General features: G+C 40.5%; 2 protein-coding genes across 4 annotated transcripts in view; both read right to left on the bottom strand.

The window, feature by feature from the left end:
- The window catches only part of MARCHF3 (membrane associated ring-CH-type finger 3), a 58,877-nt gene extending 48,517 nt beyond the window's left edge, over window positions 1–10,360 (bottom strand). For all 3 annotated transcript variants that reach the window (XM_054004246.1, XM_054004244.1, XM_054004245.1), the window contains exons 1-2: window positions 10,265–10,360; window positions 8,798–8,947 (exon numbers count right to left, since the gene is read on the bottom strand). The gene's annotated coding sequence lies outside the window, so the exon portion shown is untranslated. The remainder of the gene's footprint in view (window positions 1–8,797; window positions 8,948–10,264) is intronic.
- A 4,564-nt stretch (window positions 10,361–14,924) lies between these two features.
- On the bottom strand, window positions 14,925–24,019 carry CZH5orf63 (chromosome Z C5orf63 homolog). The gene is made up of 5 exons (XM_054004189.1): window positions 23,942–24,019; window positions 21,931–22,064; window positions 19,207–19,327; window positions 16,470–16,526; window positions 14,925–15,725 (listed from the first exon to the last, which is right to left on the bottom strand). The coding sequence occupies exons 3-5, from the start codon at window positions 19,324–19,326 to the stop codon at window positions 15,546–15,548; spliced, it is 357 nt and encodes a 118-aa protein (XP_053860164.1). The 5' UTR covers window position 19,327; window positions 21,931–22,064; window positions 23,942–24,019; the 3' UTR covers window positions 14,925–15,545.
- Between the last annotated feature and the right edge of the window lie 68 nt (window positions 24,020–24,087).

Below are 24,087 nucleotides of genomic sequence, written 5' to 3'. Positions count from 1 at the left end.
ACCTGCTTGGGCAGAAAACTGAGAGCAGAGGGTTCTGCCCTCATGCCCTCTGCACTGGAGTTAGCACCACGACAGCAGCACAAGACAAGGGGCACATAAAGGTTGAAATCCAGGGCTCAGTTCATTGCCTAAGAAGTCATCCTTTTATCGATCTGTGTCCAAAATGCAGTGAGGAAATACTGCCCCTGAAAAGGTGCTAAATAATAAACCAGTATTTCCTTTTGCTGTTTACAGTGGGGTAATGAATTTAATAGAACTAACCTACTGCAGGTGGCTGGAGTTTTACAAATGGAATAGTGAATCCTCTGTGGATCTAGGACCACATCACATTGTGTTTCATCTTCCTACTGCTCTATCTGGAAAGGATCCACAGATCCCTAAGTGGAGTTTATCAGAAGCAGACATCTGCAGAGGACAATTATTTTCCCCAGTGGTTAATGAAATAGATTCTGCTGTTTCTGATAGGATGAGACACTACCAGGTACTGCAAAAAAGGTTTGGTCGTCAGTTTTGAAACGTCCCAGTGGGTGAGTGCCATGTTCATGTGAAAAAGATCATTGTCAGCATGAAAAATGCAGTGCAAAGGGCCTTCTGTTCCAGAATGTGTGTAGCCAACATGAATTACAGGAGTTAGAACTGAGAGGTGCTGGTGGCTCCCTGCTGCTGCTGGGAAGTCGCTAAGGGGTGTGGGTTGGAGGCACCACCAAGGATAAGAGAGAAGAAAGAGATAAGGGGAAGCAGAAGAGAAAGGTAACAAATAAAGGCAGAGGGAAAACAAAGACAGGGAAATGGCACAACGCAAAACAAAATTCAGGCAAAAAAAACCCCAAAAAACCCCAACCCCAACAAAACCAATAAACAAAATTCAAAGCTTTTCCTGGAAGGGGAAATACATTTGTACAACTACAAAAATGAACTGAGGACTGGCAAGATCTAAAAACCAAGAAATGCAATTCTGTCCTTTTTAAATGACCTCTTCAAACTCCTTTCTGAAGTGAAACTTTGATCACAATCATTTTGTGTAGAAGGCTGAGCCAACCTTGGGGCAGAGTGAACCATGTAACTTCTTCAACACAGGGTAGTGAAATGCAAAGCTAAGGAAAGACAAATCACTCTTGCCTTTGGCTATCATTCATTCCCTACCATTAAGGAAAACCCAGTGATTGATGATCACTGCTGAAAGGGGTAATAATCTATGAACAGAAGGAAGACAGCACATCTGGTACTGCTCTAGAAGATGTCCTGAAGGGTTTGACCATCACAGATAAACAAATTCTGCTATTGTCACTTTACTGAATGGGCAGCATGCAAAGCCACTACAACCTTTCTAGCCAAGTGGACCTATACTAAAATATGCTGCTTAAACATCTTGAATATTACAGGGACTAATCAGCAGTTCAGAGATAGATAAATAATTCCTTTTTTTTTTTTTTTTTTCTTTTCAGGTTAAATGAGACACCACCATTTTTACTATCAAAAACTTTAAGGTAGGACACATACATTTACCATGCCCTCGTTACCACAACAATTTTTCAAATACCCAGAGAGTAAAGAGGAAACCAGCACTTGCAAAAGTGCGTATCAGCCTTTGTTAGCTCTGGAATTCCTCTGGGATTTCATGAAGTCAGAGTCTCAAAATGCCCCCGTGGTCTGGGGCAGTTTGTTTGGTGGCGGCAGCAGCAGAGGGTGACAGTGCACCTGCAGACCGTCAGCCTCAGTTAGGGCTGAAGTCTCAGTTTGGCTTTCCAGAACCTTGTCAGCACGTGAGCACATGGACACCACGTGCAAACTTGCAGCAACACTCCTGTGGAAGGCCACAGCTATGAAGTGAAAGCTTCACTGCACCCAAAGATTATTTACTGCTGATTGCTTAATGGTTGTGTTAATAGATAAAATATTTTCCATATAGGAATAATGAGTAAACTCCTCAGCCTAGGGCATTTGTAATCCAAATACAATGAAGCAACAGGGTGTAAATGGTGCTCGCATCTAGATAATTCCCCTTTAATAGTGCTACAGTGATTAATGATGAGATAGGACTAGAGCTTAACTAAAATGGACAGTCAGCTCTAATGATACATATATAAAGCTGAAAACTACTGGATGAAGGGTTGAGGATAGCTCTTCCAAGTGGAATCACAGAAAGGCTGAGGTTGGAAGGGACTTCCAGAAGTCACCTTGTGCATCTCCACTGCACCAGCAAGAACATTCAGCTGATGATGTCGTGAACAGCTTCCCACATAGGGCAGCACAAATGAAAACACAGAGATGATTACAAAAGACTCAGTCTGAGGGTGGAGTGAGACAGGTCTGAGTGGTCAGAGAGATGATTCAAGTGGATATAACACACTGCAGAAGGGAGGTGTCAAGCAGGCAAAGTTATGTGGACTTTGAAGAGGATTTTAATTCAGTTCCATGGAGGAATCCAGAGAGAAGGTGACAAATCAGTGTCAAGGACTGCTGTGGCCAGTGGGAAAAACAAGGTTAGAGCAATCTACAGTTAATTGCCTGTAGGGCAGCATTCAAATTCACTGCTGGTTATCCATTACCTCACTTAACAGAACAGAAAGGTTTCAGCTTTAGTGGTGGCACTCTCAGCAAAGAAAAACAGAGATTTGTTTCGCCACTACATTCCCAGGGTGACCCTCAGCTCTGTGAACAGGACTCAACAGTTTAATAGGTGAAATGTGAAGCTAATCTGGAACAGGGGCTTCAGAGAGAAGCAAAAGGAATGATGGAGATGGTGCCAGTGGAGACTGGCAGCCACTGCATGATGCCATAACCTGATCACTGGCTAAAAGGTAAAATGTTGGATGAAATCCCATTGCAGGGGTGAAATAGGGTACAACTCTTTTTCTATACTAGTTTTTTACAAATTACCAATTCTAAAATGCTTCAGACTGCCTGGGTTGTAACAGCTTCACAACAGTATTTTATTTATTTGTTTGTGTTATTATTGATCCTAATAAATATCACAGTCAATGAAAGCTTTATGCCAGCTGTGGGACAGGACCCCCAACCCACCTTCCCCTACACAAGGTTTTATTGCTGGGCATGACAAAATATTCTGTGGAAAACTGTTTGGCTAGCACAGGTCACCCTCCAAAAACCTACAACCTACTCGCTGTGGGGGCAGGAGGCAGGGGAGGCACAGAGAGCAAAAACCTTGACAATATGGACCAGCCAAAACCCAAAACCTCAGCAATTTATGGACTTCTACTAAAGGGAATTACCTCCACCCCAGACAGACCCAGCACAAACGGGGAAGGCTGGCTGGGCAGCCACAGATGTGTTTACAGCAGCCTCTCTCAGGATGATTTTGAGGACTGGACAGTCAGACCTCAAACTCCTTCCAACAGTCAGAACAAAAATATGTAGCTTGAAAAGGGAGGGAATTCCAGGTTGTGCCTACAGACCTCATGATCAGATCCATAACGTGATGAAGATTATGGATCTGAAACTTTACTAAAACCTTCCATGGCATTGGAAGTCCCCTGACAAGAAAAATGCCCTCCTGAATGCTCTTTTCAAAAGGGCCTGAGAGGCTGATTTAAAGCGTATTGCTTGAAGTTAAAAAGTGTTCAATCCAGAGAATTTTATGTGAAAATGTGAGCCCAGAAGTTTCTACAGGTTGCTGCAGCAGTCACCTGCATGGTGTACCCTGTGTTTGGGTTATTTCTGCTCAAGACTTGCAGCAAGTGAATGATGAGTCTCTCTCATAACAGATTCAAATTCAGTCATCGCTGCATAACTCTACTGTAAACCTACTTTTAGCTAAATAACCCCAGGCTTCTGGGCATCTATTCAACCACCTAAATTAGCATGAGGAGATGGTTCCTATCAGTATCCAGAGTCAGTCTCAGTCTGGCACTAGTAAATATACTCCTGTAAGCAGCTGGGATTCAGAAAAGATGTCTGTATAGCTCCAAAATTCTGCTTAAATTAATACCGAGTTTATTCCCCCTGCCTTTTTTTTTTAATAACTGCAATTTTCAAAGATAAAGTTTATTTTTCCCCTTCCTATAAAAACTTGAAGGTTCTCCTACAGAATGCTGAGGAACTCACAGGTGTGAGAAAGCATCTCTGCTTCTCCCCTTCTGGCTCACAGGTCAGTTTGTAATCCTTTACTGATACTAAATACACAAGCACCTTTATGCAAGGATTTCAATTTAAAATATTCATACATCTTAGGGAAAAAAATCTGAATAGCCACTCGTGAGTTCTCTGACTACACCGAGAGCAAACAAAACACTGGCAAATTACTTGAAGTAATCAAATTCAATTTAAACAGGAGCCAAATATTTGGACTGGGCAACAGACACCTAACAGCTAAGATTAACTTAATAAAACAGAATGTGAGGTAACCTAGGAATTTAAGTAAAAGTAGTTACCTACATTTCAAATGATTGCATGTAAATATTTTTCCCCTTGACACTGTATTGACCCTTTTCATTATGAGTAGATTAAATAAAAATTATTCCTAACAGGGGCACTGAATTATTTCAGATTATAATGCTATGCATTTCAAAAGTGTCTTGACTCCCATGCCTCAGCTAATCCCTTCTAAATGCATTTTCAGATAAGAATACCAAGACTGAGCTACTCCATGAGGAAACAGAGGCAGAGATGAGAAGACTCAAAAATCAGAGAAGGTACAGTGAAGATCCTGCTGCAAAGATTTGGTCATCAGCAGAAAAACCTGCACCACTCTCAATTTTCCTCACTATGGAAATAATCTCTCTGCAGACAATGGGGAATGACTAAAGAAAAAGTTCTTCCTAGGGTTGTTCCTAAGCAGAGAAATTCAGCCTATGGTGGATTTCAGATGAGCACCAAAGGGCAATAGCAAAGGTCACAAAATGCCCTGGTTTGGCTTCTAAAGGCTGTGACATTTCCTGTCCCATGTTAAACCACTAAATCACCTCCTCGTTCTATTTTTTCATGGGATTTTTCAAAGCTTAAATATCAGATCTTAAATATGAAAACTTCATTTTTCGTCTTTCTAGCCAGAAACTCACCATGACTAATATCAGCAGAATATAATAAATGAGATGCTGAAAGTTCTCCTGTAATTTTCTTCTGCATTACTGAAACTTTGGGGATATAAACTGTGCTCAATAATCACATTGATTCTTATTTCTTATTGTTTATGGTTTTCTTTTAAGACATATAATGAATGATTCTTTGCCACTATTGAAAGTTTTATAGGATGGGAGAGGAAAAAAACTCTTTAGTAATAAAATTTTTCAATAGCAGAAAAAAAACCTTTCAAAAAAGACAATTTCCTCAACTTATTATTCAAGTTTTTACAGTGGCTTAGAAAAATAGAAATCAATTAGTTTTAATCTCCATTTAATTTTATGGAATGCCTCTAGAAGAGCTCTTAACACAAAGCTAAGACTTCAGTAAGGACAGTGCAAAGATGATGAGAACTCTGCTAATATTATCCTCACAGAGATAGCAGAATTGCAATTCTTATGTGTTTCTGATAAGAAAGTATTATGGGCATAATGTTCAAAACTCTCTAGAAATTGCACTTTGAATTTACACTGGTAGTGGCTGCATGACAGCAAATCTCCTCACACAGACACTGAGGTGCAGGCAGCAGAATTCAATCCAAAAAGGGGCAGAAGTACAAGGAAAAGTCATTTAAAATGCTAGAAAACAAAAGGAAAACATACAACCTCATTTTGAATAATCATTAAGTCTAAAAAACTGTGTCAAATGTTAATACTTTTAAATCACAGGTATTTAAATTTAGAAATATCTCTCTTCTTCTTTTAAATACCTGCTTGAATGAAAATTACCTATCTGAAGACTGGCTGGAGTTATACTGATTATTTATCTGTCAAAGCCCACTCAAAATCTCTGGTGTTTTTTGCTAGCTTTGACCTGTAAGTGACCTGAGAAAGGAAATGCTCTGTGAATTAGTAACAGCTCTGCACCTCCCCTGCCACTGCTGCCCAACATCCTGCTCTTCCAAATCTCCAAAATGAGGTAAAAGCAGCTTGCAATTCACCTGCTTAAAGGTGTTCCAGAAACTCTTAGGAAATTACATTTTGAAACCGTTTACATTATACATTTAATAAGTGGAGATTGTTAAAAATTGATGGAGATAATCTTTAAAATTTAATACTGATACCTTATGGTGGTAGCTTCAGTCCTAGGGACCAAATACTAATTTACAAAAAAAAAAAAAAAAAAAAAAAAAAAAAAAAAAAAAAAAAAAAAAAAAAAAACAAACAGAAGAGCATTTCAAATGAGACCAAAGATTAACAGATATTCATCCATATTACCACATTGTAATATCAGGGACAGATTTGTTCATAACTTCAGTTTAATACTGAATTTAAAGACAGGTAATCAGTAGGCTCTTTTGTTATCACTTCTTTCAAGTATGCCTCATTTTCTTCATAATTTCATACTGGCTACAGGGTTTTTGCCCACAATCTGTTTTATAAATAGCCCCCTCATCCTTTCTCTGTATTTTGAGATACCAGGGTGTCAAGCACTGGGTTTCACCAGCAGGAATAAGTCTGATATTGCTAATCTGTGGTATAAGCAAATAAAACTGAGTGACAACTCCAAGAGGAAGTTGGCTGTTAGGAAAGAAATGTGCTAGTAATCATCATTTCTCAGAACAGAGCATAACAAATGCACTGCTGTTAGATGGGAATGCATGACAACATCCATGTATCAAGAAAAATAAGGATGGGAAAGTGCAGCTTTCAGTTCAAGAGCCAGGGAGGGTCCAAAGACCAGGAATTTATGAGGTGATATTCAGCAAACCAAGTGGGCCACGATTGCCCCATATTAGTCAAATTTCATCAGTGTCACTGCTATATTCCCTTTAACCCTGGTGCTGATCCTTGTTCCCTCCTTTCCACTGGTAACTCACAGATTCGGATGCTGAATTATCCCCCAAACTGTTGCACTAGAAACCCAATGAGCAGTTTTCCACTGGCACACCGCTCTGAGACATAATCAAAGAAATATCACTGTGATCACCACGCTAATGTCCAAGCATGGGGACAAACACAGAAGGAGAAATCTGACTGAAATCCTTGTCCTGAGCTGCTCAGAGTGTGCAGGCTGACACTGAACAGAGAAGAGGAAAACACAAAACCAGAGTGAAGATCCTGGCAAATATACTGGTTCTGCCAGCTGTGTTTTAGCAGGGGAAGGCTATCAAGGAAAGAAAAACTGAGAGGTAAATACTGGTAAATTGGGAACAAAACAGGAAAGTGCAAGACATTATGCAGAAAAAAGGTGAAGACAAGGAAGTGTGGAAGGATGGTAAAGTGCCAAGGCATGGACACACTCCAGGTCAGAAACAGACATGTCTGAGGCAGATCTAACAGTGGTTTTATTATAATTAAGTGTTGTAGGAATGAACAAGGCCTTCTAAAACTGCCTGGAATGAATGAGTATCACACAAAACCCAGAGTTTTTCAGGGTGAAAGCAAGTACCAAGACACCAGAATTTTTAACACACAAGAATCCCCATTTTGAGGGTTTACCCAGAAGAGCTCAGCTAAGTTGTGTTAGGCTTCAGGAATAAACAACTTCTTCCCTTCTTCCCCCCCTCCTCTTCCCTCAATAACCTGAAAAAAAGCACAACAACTTTGACTGCCATCAGGACAGAGAGAATTTTATATTAAACAATTGCCCTGGGCCACCCTGGGCCACTCAGCTGAATTAAGTCAAAGGGACTGCTGGCAGGCTTAAAATAGGCATGTGTTTAAGAGCTTTCCTGGCTTTGTTGCTGCAGTGGAGAAAAAAAAAAATGAAGCTGCAGATGCATAAATTTGAAATTGAAAATATCATCAATATCTTCAAGACACAAAGTATAATCAGAATTAGTAATTAATTCTGGTCTACATTGCCTTGCACAAAGCTTAAATAGAGCAAAGCGAGAGAGATACCAGATACTCTTTTTCCCTTCCTATTGCTTTGTATTGCTCTAAAAAACAGGTCCAGCAATCACAAGAAAGAGAGAGGTGAGATTCTTTGCTGTGTGGAGGGGTGTACCGTAGCAAGGACACTAAAAAATACCTATAGCACAGCACCAAGGGGGCTGACACAGCAAGGATGACACAGGAGCAGTGCAAGAATCCCTTGATAAGCATTTTTATTACCACTTTGGTGGTTTTCAGCAGTTTGATTTTGTGACAAGCCTTCCTGCACTGTGTCACAAATAATTTCCCTCCCTTTCAGACTGTGGGTCTAAGCAGCAGCAGCAGCATTTCTTCCTGCCAGTTTCCATAAGGAAAGCAGGACACCCTCCTGGCAGCAGAAATCTGCTGTGACCACTTTTGTGATGCTCTCAGATACTTTTCATTGGTCTATAATCTGTTTTATTTTAAGGGACGGATGCCCACAATGGCTCTTCTGGGCCTGCTCCAACTAGCTGGAGTCATCTTCAGGGTAATATTTTCATCTGATCAGTGGTGGTCTGAAGATGAATCCATTCAGAACATCATTCAGAAACAGCTCCCCCCTAAAATTTCTATCAAGAGACCCTGCAGGAATACAAAGAACACACTATATAGATGTGTTTTCAAATGCAGGTGAAGTTTCTGCTACTACAGAAACTACACACATCTCTTTGCATCTGCTGCAGAGAACAAGAATATATACAAATTCAAAGAGAAAGTGGCTCTGCCAACACAAGTGCCACAACAACCACAGCTACCCCGATGCGTTTTAATAGGCATTATTTGCAGAACCATATTTTGATAGATCAAAATAGCTCCCAGCCTAATTACAGCCATTCAAAGTGGAAGATATTACTCACCCTTTCAGACCTCAAGCCTGTGAGCCACCAGGCAGTGGCTCAAACATGCTTGAAGCCCTGCCGTGGATGGAGCCCATCCATAGGGGCAAGTGGAGACCTCACAGAAGTCGTGGGCTTGATGTAGAATTTATTTGTGAAATCCTGTGCAGCCTGTGATAAGCAAGAGATCAGAAAAGGCATTAGAAAAAGTCCCTTCTGACTAGGAAACCTGGCAGCCAGCTGATCTGTGTCTTCCCAGGTGAGTCTGATACCTCCACACACAAGCACCCCACACCTGGAAGTTTCTGAGCAGACACTGCACACCCCAAGATGCCACCACAATAATAATTACTGCAGAAAGGCTGCAATTTGCCTCATCAGCCTCACAAACAGCAGCAGACTAAGCCATTGGCAATTAATTAAAGATCAGTGACATGTTAAACCCCAAGGAACACACGTGCAATTAGCAAATGTATTTAAAGCAAGCCACAAACCCACAAGTTTCTGTCTGACACCACTCTGCACCTCATCCCACTCCCTTTACAAGCCAAGGGGGCTGTGGGAGTGTTACCTACAGAGTTCCACTTGGCAAAGCACATTTCCAGCACTCTGCTCTGGTCCAAAGCCCACAGACATGAGTCATCATCAGTGAGAGTTTTCCTGTTTATTCCAATGGACCTTGGATGGCCTGTAAACATCCTTGCCAAAACAAGTAATCTCTAATATTACAAACATACTCTGCTTTCACTGGTTTGATGACTTGGGAATGGCTGGATTGCCCTGTGCAGTCCAAAGTTGAGATACTACTTGGTAAACATCCTGCATGCACCACCAGCAGCCCCAGAGGGTGCAACACAGGGTTAAATTCAAGTTTAAGCAATTGATTTGTTTTGAAAGTTAAACTCCTCTGACATGGGCAGGTACGTTACTGAGTAGTTTCACAACCCCTTATATCTGCAAAGAGCCCTATGATAACCCGGCAATTAAAAGGAAAAATAATTTTAAAAAATAAAAAGGCAAAAGGATTTGGAATTCCTAGGCTGAATCCCAGAAATGGCTACAGTTTGTCACAACCTCTGGAACGGAAAGAAACTGTATTTCTTTCCTCCCCGGCTCCGAAGTCCGGAAGGTAATTCTGCCTGAGAGAGCCTCCAGCCCGATCCCTTCACGCTGGGCATTATTACTCTTCACATGGTGTTTTTTTTTTGTTTGTTTGTTTGTTTGGTTTTTTTTTGTTTTTTTTTTCTTTTTTTTTGTGTGTGTTTTTTTTTTTTTTTTTTTTTTTTTTTTTTTGTTTGTTTTTTTTTTTAATGAAATAGTTAAAACCAAACCTCAGCTGAACTACTGGAAAACGATGATGACGATGACAATAACATAAGGATGAAGAAGAATAACAAGAAGAAAGAAGCAGCAATTTACTCCCGCACAGAAAACGCGAGAGCCACGCATTTTCATTCTTGTGTGTCCGGGGAATGAAAGGGAACTCACCTCCTCCACCAGGACCCTCAGCTGTCCTTCCAAAAACACACGGATGAAGCGGACAAACCAACGGGAGAGGGCCAGGAGCAGCAGCCTCCGGCTCGGCTGTCGCCACAGGACCTCGCTCCATCAACCCCTCCTCCTCTTCCTCCTCCTCCTCCTTCCCTGGCGGTACCCGCGGAGCAGCAGCGACACAAAGGAGCGCCCGGGTAGCGACAGCTTCTTGCCAGCCTGGAATCAAGGAATTTCATCGTTTTCTTGTGGCACGGGAGTTAAAAACCTCAGAAGAGCCACAGTGCGAGAGGGAAGAAGCTTTCCCGGAGCTGCTCCGATGCCGAGGCCGATGAAGGTGCCAGAGTTGCTGAGACTCAGTTGAAGCTGCATCAAAAATGACAGCCCCAAGTTCCAAAGACAAACCTCTAGGCTAATATTTTTCCTCGCCTAACCACAGTTCTCCATTTCACTGCCTCTGTCACGCTTGCTTTGTTCGGGAGTAAAGGACTGTTGCAGGGCTGAGATGGTATTTCATAAAACTGCTGTGTTCCCTGAATACAGCTGCCCTGTTAAAGCAGGAAGATGTACTAAAATTTTACTACAAGGCAAATCACAGGGGCAGGGAAGAGCTGCCCCTGGTTTGCTTTCCTGCCAGTGAAGCACAAAAATGCCCACCTATATTTGCATGACCTGCATGTTCACCCCCAGCAGCATAGCTGCACTTCCAGGTGGGAATGGAAACAGCACACAGGTGATTCCTGTGTGTATTAAAATAAAAAGGGAGAGCCTGGCAGGCCCAAGTCACTCAGCACACCTTAGCAGGAGGCAGGTAAGGCAAATTAAGCAGAAGTGTAGGTGTTCAATGCAGTGGGGACATCAATGAAGTTGCTTGGATCCCAGCCTTGCAAACAGATCTTCAGCTCCTGGCACCTTGGAGATCTTGTAGCAATGGATGTCTCACTTCCTGGAGAAGAAGCTTGAATTAGTGTCTGGTGAATAAAACAAACCTGTATGTATCAATGTGGTTTGACTCATCATGCTTTTCTCCACTGGATGGAGAGACATGTGCCACCTTTCTGGAAGCAGATCCCAGGGAGCGTTCAGGGAATGTCATATGAAGGAAAAAAAGCCAACCCAAAACAAAACAAAAATCAAAACCTAAAACCAAAACAACAACAAAACAAAACATAAAAACCCATCAAACAAACAATCAAACAAAAAACCCACCAAAAAACCAACACCAACTAAACATATAAAGCCAGCAGCAAAAACCAAAGAAAAAAAACCCAGCTGTATCACCTTGTTGAATCAGTCCCTGGGTTAAATATTCCTGGGAAGGACTCAGGAAGGGGAGAAAGTATGGGAAAGGACTGGACTGGCTCAAGATTACATGGTCTAAGTCTCATTTCTTTATGTGGCAGGCTAAAACTACCTGTCCTGTAGCAAGACCCTGAATTTTGCACACCCTGACCTCGTGTGTAGGTGCATTCCAGTAATCCATGTCACACCATTGTTCTTTTGCCTTCTCCCCAGGAGAAGGGAGTGGATGCAGTTGTGTCTCATTTCAGTGAGACTCGTGTATGACTGGGAGGTTTTTAGTTTTATTCTTGTAATCAACCATATGTGCCCCAGAAGGCAGCACTGAGGGAAAATGAGGAAGGTCTGGAGTGCCCTCAGTCCCTGCAGTTCATTCCATGGACAAGACAGACAGCTGGGAGTATTTGTCTCCTGCAGGAACTCATTTTACCCTTTGGACAACCTGGTCATATGTCATTTATCTCTGGAAGATCTAGACCAAGAACCAGAATTTGATCTGAAATGTTACAAGAGGTGAGGATAGAGGACAGAGAATGGTTTTGTTGCTCTTACCGTGATTTTTTTTTTTGCCAAAGCAGCTCAAGCCATTATTCAGAATGGAGTTCCCTAACTGGAAACTGTTCTTTTCTCACAGCTCCAGTCATGGTTTTCAAAAACTTAGGTTTGGGTCTATGAGGCAAAGCAGTTTCACAAGAAGGGGATGGAGCCTTCTTGCCAGCAGGTCATGGTGGAAAAGAAGAGAGATGTTATTGGTAGACTATAAAGCAAAACTGCCTGGAAAGTGATATTGCCACTGAAATAAAAAAAATTATATATATATGCATATATATATATTTATATATATATGATCTTGTAAACACTTGCACATGGGGCTTTGTTTACTTCCACGTGTAGTTAATCCAGATGGCCATGTGATTACAGCTGAACCTGAGATTGTGTGCCACAGGCCAGTTTGGACAGGAAGACACTGTGACTGGAGTGTTGTGCCTAAAAGAAATGAGACATTTTCTTCTATGTCTTGTGTACAATTTAAAGACACAAAGAAAGAGAGAAGCAGAACATAGAAGAAAGTAAGCCCAGTGGGTATCTGTTTTTTATAGTTAGTGGAAGAAGACGGGACATTGTCTGTGTGCTTTTTAATTGGCCAGAAATAGGAAATAAATCCATCTTCTCCTTTTACTACAGAGATAGTGCATTACAAGGTTTTGCACTCCTGCCAATACTCACTGTCAAGAGAGTAAATTGCCAGTTTTCATAAAGTTGCATATTGCTCCATAAATATATATTCAGCAGGGGCATATACCTTCTCATTTTAATATCTGTGTTATACTTTAACACATTTGATTAGGGAGATGCATGTGCTGGGAGACTGCTGCATTTCTTACATTCAAGAAGAAGGGAAATAAACCCCTCAAATTTATATAGGATGCATCCTTTCTTGCTTTTGGAAAATGAAGGTGAGGCTGTGCCACCAACACTCCATATTGACACATTCCCACCTCCTATCCCTGCGTCCAAGCTGATGAGAAGAGGGTTTCCACTGTCTTAAAAGTGCAGAACAGTAAAGCCACCAGAAGGTTTTTGGCAGCACAGCCCTAATGGAAAAGCTCAATCTCACTCATAAAAACAATAAAATGGACAAAACTTATTATGGAAATCCTGTTATCATTCACTTTACAAAATAAACGGGGGGAAAATTATGTGGCAGTGGCTACAGAGGAAAATCTCCACAGTCTGACAGAAAAAGGAACAAGGGATTCATCAACTCTAAAATAATTAAGAAGTTTGGTTTTAGCTTCCTTTTTTTTTTTTCTTTTTCTCCTTCCCAAAACAGACCATACTAAAATAAAACAAAGGCAAAAACCTCCCTGAGGGTTCTGCCAGTCTCTTGTCAGTTATGTATTTTGGGAAATGGGGCAAGTCCACATGACCTCTGTTGTCCCTATCTTTGAGATAATGCTGTTACATTTTAGAAGAGCACTTGAGCTATAGTTGAGAAGTGCTCTATGCAGTTCTCTTATCACAAAACCTCAGTAAGGAAAAAACCTGGCCCTCTAAAAGCACCTCAAATCATAGAAGAAAGGCAAGTGGCACTTGCTGATACAGAGATAATTCAGATCTTTTATTTAACAGCAACCTGTGGAACAGTTACATGTTTGACTGTAGCATTATGAACTGCAGGAAGTATAGAAGTTTTTGTCTCTAGAGCCCTGTTTTCTGCTAATGGTGATGAAAAATACTGTGGATCCATGATCTGGCTGACCTTACCTTGAGTTTTCTGCTAAAAAAAAATGGCACAGGTCTCCCTCCTGAAACTTCTTGGACAGCTTCAGAACCTGAGTGGACTGAAGCTGCTAAGCTGGAAGTTTTAATTTCTGAGTCCCTTCTCCCCAGAAGTTTTTCTTCTTGGGGAATACATCAAAACTAGATTGAAAATTATTTGTCAAATGGTAAAGACACTGCAGGATGAGGCCATGAAGGAACAGCCCATTTTCACCACAGCAGATCAGCTGATTTACTAAACCATACTCCAAAACTTAAGAGTCTTTCTTGAATCCTGCAGTATTTCTGTTTGGTGTTCCAGCCAGGCATTGCACCTGGATTCTTCCCTCTGTGAAGACATATCTGTCAAGTGAACCTGCTTAAATTCCTAGTGAGAAGAAAAGACTGAGTATCACCATGATACGAAGAATGAAAATGCAGCAGGTAGGGATTAGTTTCTGTGTTAAAGAATCTATTAAGTACATCAAAAATACCAGCAACTTTCTCCAATCTGTTACAGATTATTTAACCTGAAATGGTTGTCTTTTCCTAAATATGTCATTCTCTTCTTCCTGAAAATATGTTTAACTTGGGCATTCTGTCTCCTTCACAGGCCTGCCTATGTAACTAATCTAACTGCAGCAATCCTTGAAAAAATGGCATTCTTGCCACGTGATAAACGGATTTGCAGCTGTGTGGCAGACAGAACTGAAATGTGAAAAATAAACCATTCAGTGTTAGGTGTTAGCAATAACTGTATCAAATTGTGATGATGACAATTCCAGTGAGAGTGTGTGATCTTTTTAATCAAGTGTCTTTTTAATTTGACAGTAAATGCCCTATTTTTTATTTTGAATTATCATTTAGGATAGGCTCCTAGACTTCTTCAAGGAATTCTCCTACACATCTAATCTACATCTACACGTGCTAATCGTCTTTAAAACACTGATCCTGGCTGAATGCCACAAACCCACAAAAGTCACCCTATCAAGTCCCTTCACCAGCTGGGCAGAGGAGGGAAAATACAATAAAAGGCTTGTGGGTTGAGATGAGAACATAGAGAGAGATCAGTCACTGATCACTGTCACAGGCAGGAGAGATTTAGGGAAATTAGTTTATTTCCAATCAAATCACAGTAGGATAAAGACAAAGGAAATTAAATCTTTAAAATTCCTTTATCCCACCCTTCCCTTCTTCCAAGGTTTAACTTCACTCTCAGTTTGCTCTTTCTCCTTCCCCTCGTTGGTTCAGGGAGATGGAGGATGGAGTTTGTGGTCATTTTATTAAACATTCTCACCTTCTTCCTCCTCATCACTGAGGATGTGGCCAGAGGATCCATCCTGGAGCTGGCTGGCTCAGCTGGACACAGGGGAAGCTTCCAGCAGCTTCTCAGAGAAACCACCCCTGTACCACCCCCCACTACCCAAACCTGGCCATGCCAACCCCATACAAACAGAGTTTACTTTATCTGCTGTTATGGAGCAGCTTTTATTCTGTCAGTGAAAACAGCAACCCACGAGAGCAGCAAATGAACAGCACAGAAAAGGTGGGTCCTGGTGCAGCTGGGCTGGGTGATTAACACAAAACAGAACACAAGTCACTCAAGTTTTTCAGACTCACATGTCCTAAGAAATTTAAGGCCACATAATGAATATGGGGTTGTTTTCACACAGTTCTTTTCACCTTTGAGATCTGCATCAGAGCAGCTGCATTTTCTTCATTGGTTTTCCCCACTTTGCAACTCCAGCTTCCTAAGTTGGTCCTCAAATTTTTGAATGTTAACACGATGCTTCATTAGGAACTTTCCATTTAAGTGAAAAACAGGTATGTCATATTTGTATTTATCATACCATGCTGAGTTCTCTGGAAGGGTAATATCCACCTCCTGCAGAATAAACTGTGGCAGAGAAGAAATATGTCAGTTCCTAGTGGACACTGAAGAACAATACCTGCTTGTCTTCTGATCAGTGTTTTCCTCAGAAATACAAGGCTGTTTTCTTGAAGTTTGTTCTTTGGGTTGTAGATAAGGGCCTGCTTTTTTGAGTACAAAATATAGCCACAACCCTTGGCTGCCTCTCCACAAGGGACTCTCTCTCTAGCCCAGAATATTCTTGCTCCATTGTGCAGAACCATTCTCCTGTGGGCAGCAACCTCAACAAACACACAGCTGGGAACAAAACAGGCAGCAGAGTGCAACAGCTCTCAATCCTTCCATTAAAAGTTTCATCCTTCAACAGAGAGATCAAAACCCGGTTGAAAAATGGCAAAAATTACAGTCACATAGTTCAAATATTCAAAGCCCCACTTAGACACATCCTTCCCAAATTACAACCTGGCTCATAAAATTGCAAACTCCTCCTTCAGACAAGGCAACAGTATTTACAGAAGGAGTGTTTTCAAGAACTACTGCAACATAGTCTATATTGGTTTAGTTTGTCAGTACTTATTTGAGGAGCATTATCACAAAATGCCTTTGGATAATGAGTTTTATGTAAATCAATGCTGAAATTGTCTTGAAGAGGTCATCCATGAAAGAATAACAGATGAAAATAAATCCAAGCAATTTTCTTTTTACAAAGAAAGAATCCTGATTAACTGTTCTTTCCATATAGAAAACATATACAGAATTTCCATACATTACCCTTCTCTTGTATGGCTCAAGAACTTCTTTTGCTTCATCACACAGAGGGCATGGTTTCTAAATGAAAACATTCAGAGTAGCTTAAAGCATGCAGTAAAACACAAAAGTTGTTTGTACTATGAAATAACACACAAAGAGAGCAGCATTCATTACTGTAAATTCAGGTTCCCTTCCCTGCACCAAGCACCTTGTCTTAGGGCTTTCTAAAACATTACTTATCAGTGCAATATGGATGGAAAAAAAACCCAACAAACTATCCAGCCACTGAATTTAATTATTGTACATTTGCTATTCCATTTCTCATGGAGGGAATTAATAGTCTTCTAAAAGCTGATCCAAAGGAATGATCTGAAAGGTCTTGCAGAGACCCCTCATTTTGGTCATATTCAAAGCACTGTCATCTCCAAATGAAGACAGCTGCAGGTACCACTCCTGCTAAAAGAGGAATGAGAAAGCCACACAAGTAACTTCCAGCCTGTCTCACACACAGCTCAGTTAAAATGGGAAAAGAAGGCTATTTAAGATTGGGAGGCTTTGCCTGGAAGAATTTAAGCAAGATCCTCCAAACTGCAAAGCTGGAAGGAGAGTAACCTCCAGCGGGGAGAACTGGCAAACAGCTGCAATGTTTTGACCTGTGATGAGGTCAAAAAAACCCCCACATTTTTGAAAACTCCCTCATCTGAGTTCTGCTGACCACCCAGGCTGTAACTGAAGAAGTAACTCTCATGAAGGCATGCTGCTCCAATGTTTGCAGCAGCAGAATTTGGCCCATAATTCACATGGCAAAGTATATGGAGGTGAACATGATCTCTCTGTCCCTCTGCCCCAAGACACCTTCCACAGCTGGAAAAGACCTTCTTCTCCTTCTTCCACTGAAAAGTCTTCCTAGAGCTTGTTTAAATGTGAAGTTAATCTGAAACAGCTATTTTTCATTTCCTGCATGTGAATTACTTTGGATTAAACACTCTACTTTTCTTTATATCTAATCTAAATTGCCTTTCCCACACGGACAAGTCCTTATGCTCTGAAAACCTATGCAGGACACTGAAGACACATTCTTCATAGTCCTGGTTGCTTTTGGAGGGACTGGTCTAACAGATGTATCTGAACTGACCCAGAACCCTGCACATCAGTTTTGTAACACACCAGGCTCCTTCCAGTTAAAACAGGACACACTTGGCTCCTCTAGGCCCGTGGAGAGCTTCCCAACATACCAGGCACATAAATGCATCTGGCAAAGGAGGCTAACTTTTGGGAAACAAACACGGTTTTACTCTCATGGTAAGCTTAAGCATTAGGTGGTACTGGCTGAAAATCAAAACTGAATTATTTTAACAAACAGTGAAATCTTTTCTAAAAGTAGATTTATATAAGCAAATGTTGCACAAATGCAGAAAAGGGGAAACAAGGGAAACCCATTTGGTAATTTCTATCAGTTTATCCAGAAGTCATAACTCCCTTCTGCTTTCTCCTCCTCTCTTCTCCTTATTAAAAATAAGAAGGAGGCAAACAAGGGGTTAATTAGCATAAGAGAGTGTAGATTAGATTTTTTTTTTATAGACTGCACTTTTCTTTGCAGTTGCCACTGAACATTTAAAGTTAGCAGTAAACATTTAGAATTAGGTTAAAAAGCACATTAAAAAGGCCATTTCAGAGAACTGCTGGGAATCTGCTACTAGAAAATTTGATTTCACACAGTGCCTTACTAGTTAAGAATTTTACGACACAAAGATAATTTTTTCCAATTATTAACCCAAAGGTAAGAGCATTATTCCCTACCTTACCCCATTTGAATTATGAATGAGTTGAGGCTGAACTGGGCAGGGGGAGAGAAAGCTGCAACTTTAAAGTATAGTTCTGGTTATTAAATGGATGCTGACCTATTATTTTTAACCTATTCATTTGTCACACAGTTTAAACACTTCTTTATGGTTATAGATGAAATGAAAAAACACTATGCAGGAGGAGGAAATAATTTTAATCATATCTAAAACCACCACACTGATGTCAGCACTCTCAGTGCTTTGCATTTGTAGTTATTCTCCTCTTGAAAGCTGCAACAGCCACATAAATTCAGCATAACCCACTCTGTACCATCCTTTATAAAACTGCAGAACTATGCAGGTAATAATTGAAAACTATTCATGGAATGTGACAGTGCACAAATGACCCTTCCTGCTCATCTCATCTGTTTTCTAAACATGCCTAGGAATCCTACCCATGTTTTATCAGTTGCCAATAAAGCAAAAAAAGAGGGTAAAAGAAAATCTACTTTTCCCTCACATGCTCCCAACACTAATTGGATACATTTTAGAGTCTCACAGGTGGTGCTGAAATTAAGCATGAGCACTTTGAAGAGCCTGCTTTGACTGTTGATGCTTGTGGTTGGCAGGTTGTGTATAACAATTCATGTCTGTTCTCCATTTTCAGGGTGAAACACTGGCACAGCTGGGCCAAATCTTCTACTAGTAAATGAACCATAGAGTCACAGAGGCAAAACTGTCCTGAAATATTTGTTGATTGCTAATTCTTACTTGCTACAATGAGAGCAGGACTGTGCAGCAAAGCCTGGTGTGCAGAAACCCACTAAGTAAAATGCCCAACACTACTTTGAAGGTGGGGGTGGGAGGGAAAAGGCAAGGACTAGCCATTTAATCTGTAATTCCTGTGTATCAGAGTGGACAAACAGTCAAGACAATACAGTCTTGCCCAGCTTTATTGTATGAACAGCTCTTACCTTGGTGAATAAAGTCAACACTGGCTTATTTGTGCTGGCTGAGCAGAGTTGTCTCCCCAGTAGGCTGGGTGAATGCCTGGCTCGTGGCAGGGCTCTGCTCAAAAAACAGAGCACCATCATCCTGTCTCAAGCAGAAGAAATAAAACTCTGAGTTGTTCTGCGCCAAGTTATAGCTCATGAAATTTAATGTCAGGATAAATGTGACGCTTCCGTGGCGGCTCTAAATCACACACAGCCAAACCATTCATCCCCAGGTTTTTATGCTCATGGTATCAACACATTCATCAGGGAGGTGGTTTGCTATGTGGCAGGCCAGAAACATTGTGCAGCTCAAAAACCAGCAGTTCCATTAAAAAAAGAAGAAAGAACAACAAAACACCTATGTTTTCTTGTCAAAATGCCTGTTTTAAATTCCCTAACACAAATGCTGACATAAATGCATTACGCTGTTCCAGCTCCACAGATGCCAGCTGGAATGACATATTTAAAAATGCAAAGTGCTGTGCTTTGAACCTCTGTAATCTTGCTCCAGCATTTGACATAGTCTACTTACCCGAATTTTTCCATCAAAAAAACTAATCTGTACCTAATCAGAATATTAATACAATGTGCTCTGCATGTCATTAATAGCAACACTGCTTCCTCCAAACTTTTGCCTTAATGTGACCTCTATAAGGCATTCTAGGACTGAGGGACTAAAAAGGAAGCCAAAGGGAGTCTGCATGGTGATTACCAGCAGACGTGACACCTGAAATCAGAATTTACAGTGGGAAAACCAAACTGAATCCTTTTTACCCAAAGCCAAACTGCTTCTGCTCAGTTTCACGCCTGTCTTACCTGTAGCTCTATTTTCTAAAGCTAAACACACAACGTGATGTTCAAATTTCAAACAGCTTAAGAGTGAGCAGGATCTCATTGCAACTGCTAGGCACAGTTTAGGATGTTCAGTAAAAAAGAGCCCAGCGCTCTTCTGCTTCACTGGATCTCTCAGTACCAATATCACAAAGATTTCTTTTAAGAGGACAGTTTATCCAGAATAACCACTAAGGAAGAACAGTGCAGTGGACTCTAAACTTTAAAGCTGTATTTCTAATCCACAACCACAAGAAAAATCAAATGGGTGACTGGGCACTGCTTCACCAATCTTCCTGCACAGTCAAAAGACAGCAGCTATTAATAAGAGTCAGCTGCAAGGGGCAGAGCAGTAAAATTCCTGTCACTGAGCAGTGACTGGCACAGCACACACCGCCAAAGGTCACAGTTCTTGGCAGCTACTGCATTTGTTTCACTTAGCAAGGTGGAAATAGGACTGCCTGGGATTTTGCATATTAAATGTATGGACAAGCTTGGAACCTTTTAGAAAAATGGAGACCTGGATGACAGGAAGAGCCTCAGTCAGATGTGGAAAATTTTTAAACCCACAATAAATGGAAGTCCAGAATAGATGCAATTTTGGCATGAAGTGCTTACAGAATGTTGGCCTGTTCACATGCAAGATAAAAAATGGGGGGGGGGGGGGGGGGAGGGGGGTGTCAGAAAGAGGTCTGCTTTCTGAAAAGCTTTTTAAGAATTCTTTTGTTGCCAGCCTAGCAAGCCTTCCAAATGAGAAAGATGCTCTCAAAATGTTTTGTGGATGGCACAATGAATAAAGCCCAGATTTCCATAGATCACATCCTCCCATCACACATACATGTGCATAAAACAGCTCCGGTTCAGTCCTAGTCCTATATAATCCCTTTTTCATCCCTCAAGCTGTTATCTTCTGGACAACTCCTACCAAAACATCAGCTGAAGGGGAATGAATAAAACAATATCAGTACCTAAGCTTTGAGACCCCACAAAAAACAAACAAACAAACAAACAAAACAAAACAAAAAAAAACCAAACCAACCAACCAACCAACCAAAACCACACAAAAAACCACAAACAAACAAAACCAACCCAAAATCAGCCAGCAGTGCCTTAACTTCAATTTTACGCAATTACAAGAAATTCTACCTTCAGAATCCAGCAGCAAACTTTCACTGGCCAGTACTGCTACCGAGGAAAGGATCTGCTGTCTCCAGGGCTAACATGAAACTGACTGGCCATTTTTATAAATAACCTAAAGAAAACAGACTCCTGTCTATCTATTTATTCACCTAAGCAAAATGATACCAAAGACACTAAAATGCACAAAACTTCCCATATCACTATTCTGAATCTTTCTCTAGACTACCCCCAATTGTAAAGATTTGCTTCAGGGGAAAAAATGAATACATAGATGCAAAAAAGGATGCTTGCAAACTTGAGAATTTACCTTCCCCTACACCACAATGCTACATATTTAACAAATTATTCTTTTCAGTCTGGACTTGGCCCATCCTCTACTTTGCAAAGCCAAGTTGGATACAATTCCCAATAAAGAATTTCCATCACCCAATAAATCCTCATCTTCAGGAAAAGTAAGTTGTGACACTAAAACCATCCATTATTTAGGTGAGGTAAGTATCTGTATAAACTTAATCGCAGCATCAGTCACAGAAAGAGAAGCATGGATGTTTTTTTTCTTGAAGTCTTTACCTTTTAAGTAACAGCTGAAAGAGAATGGGGGGGATGAAGTAGGTGCAAATATCAGAATGCATGTTGATGGTATTTAACACACCTATCTCCTGTTGTCCCTCATTCAAAACCAGCTATGGCCATCAAGGAAACTAAATTTTCTGGCAGTGTACATTTGATTACCTGCCAAGGAAATGCTGAGCAGGAAAATAGGTGACACAGCCACAGACCAGGGAGTCCACGTGAGTGGGGACAGCAAATCCTGTAGCTTGGAGATCCCCACACAGCTTTTACCCCACCAGACATTCAGAGGAGGCCTGCAAAATACAAGAATTCAGAGGAGGCCTGCAAAATACAAGAAAATATTTCCACACATGCTCATAACTCTAGAAGTCTTTCAGGGAGAATCAGGTTCTTGCAACAGCTTGAAATTCAAAGATATCATCAGCAATGCCAGCTTTATCTGTGGAGTGATATTATGCAGTCAGTGCATGTTTCCATGCATTTTCCCCTCCAAAGTACAGTAACCTGGGGAAAATGCCACAAAGACACTGCATTCCATCCCAGAAAAGATGCAAATGTCACTTCATCCCAATGAGTAACACATTTTGTTCAGTAATCCCTTCTGGAGTGTGCATCCTAGAATCTGGTCCAGGGCCACACTCCAAATTCAAAAAAATTTAAATTACACCCAACAGGTTGCTGCAATGGCCTGTTCTGAATACTATACAGAATTTGCACAAAACAATACACCATAATGGTACCATAATGCAAAGTTTGTAACTGAGCTTAAAAGATAATAGTAATAATAGCATAATAGAGAATAATATATGTCATATATATCATAGAACACAACATACAATATTTCATATATAGCCATGTATCTCATGAAATTATATTAATATCTTAGATGCTCGACATCCTATAACATTATCATATTAGCAAATACAGCAATAATATTAAAATATTAAGATATTGATGACATTAATACATATTAATATTTATATAGGTCATATTAAGGTCATATTAATATGTCATTAGTATGCAATTAATATTGCTTTGGTGTATTGTATCAAAAATTATGTTATGATACTGTATCTTATGCTATATATAATATGTATATAATGGTACTCTATATTAATTATGTATATAATGATATTGTATATTATGTGGTATGTATATATTTTATGTACAGCTTGCATATTTTATGTATATACATATTATGCACATATAAATATATACCTATACATATATACACTCATACAAATACACAAATATTTTTATGAGCATATACACATACATACAAATTTATATGTATATGTATACAAATTTATAATATATATGTATATACAAATACACACATATATTAACATAAATTATATAGACATAATATTTCTACATTATACATATATACATATATGTATACATTATACACACACACATATATGCATACACACATATACACATGTAGACATATACCTACAGATATGCCTATAAATACATAAAATATATATTAATGAATAAATGACAGATGTAATAGATATATAACCTACAATCTATAATAAATAGATATAATGAATAAATGAAATCTATTCTAAATATTTACATATAAGATACATATTTGCGTGCATATACATATAATAATATGTGCGTGTAAGATACACATTTGTGTGTGTAAATATGTGAAAAATAAAGAGAAAAAATATATAAATAAATAAAAAAAGTATAAAATATTTTAAATAAATACATATAAAAATATAAACTATATATGTGTGTATGTATATATATGTATGCATATGTAGGAATTATGTACCTTATAATTATATAACATAATAAGAGTTTTAAATACTTCTATTTGGAAACTTTGGAGCTAAGCCACCCCAGCCCTGCCGGCGAGCCCAGCAGGGTACAGTGTATCCAGAGGCCTCCTCGCTATCCCCCGCAAGGAGCCAGCCCGACTGGTGATGCCGACACTTGCAAACCTGTAACCGGACCCTCCGCAGGAGCCGGGGCACCGCGCTCTGGAGGGGCTGCGGAGCCGCATCCTGGGGGAGCGGAGCCGCATCCCGGGGTCTGCTGCATCCCGAAAAACTAAATCCCACGGGAGCAGCATGCTGAGGAAGCAAACCGCGAGGAGTGAAGTTCCGAGGAACCGCAGCCGCCCCGAGTCGGGTACGGCCGGTCCCGCACCCACCTGCGGGAGCTCCGCCGGAACGCGCGGTGCGCGGGCGGGGCCGCGCCGGGCAGCGCCGGCTGTGACGTGACTCCGCCACGGGAAGGAAGCGACACGGGCTCGGGAAGCGTTCCCCGGGGGTGAAGGGGGCGGCTGAGGTCCGCAAG

This window comes from Vidua macroura, chromosome Z, assembly GCF_024509145.1.
Source record: "Vidua macroura isolate BioBank_ID:100142 chromosome Z, ASM2450914v1, whole genome shotgun sequence".
NCBI lineage: Eukaryota > Metazoa > Chordata > Aves > Passeriformes > Viduidae > Vidua > Vidua macroura.
This window is presented reverse-complemented; position numbering and strand designations above follow the sequence as displayed.

Bases quoted from the DNA above. Each gene is read 5' to 3' on its own strand.
- CZH5orf63 (XM_054004189.1), bottom strand. From the start codon at position 19,326: ATGATGGTGCTCTGTTTTTTGAGCAGAGCCCTGCCACGAGCCAGGCAT. The intron at 16,527-19,206 runs GTAAGAGCTGTT...GTTTTCATTTAG, and splicing joins TGTTGACTTTATTCACCAAG to AAACCATGCCCTCTGTGTGA. The intron at 15,726-16,469 runs GTAATGTATGGA...TCTCTGCCACAG, and splicing joins TTGAGCCATACAAGAGAAGG to TTTATTCTGCAGGAGGTGGA.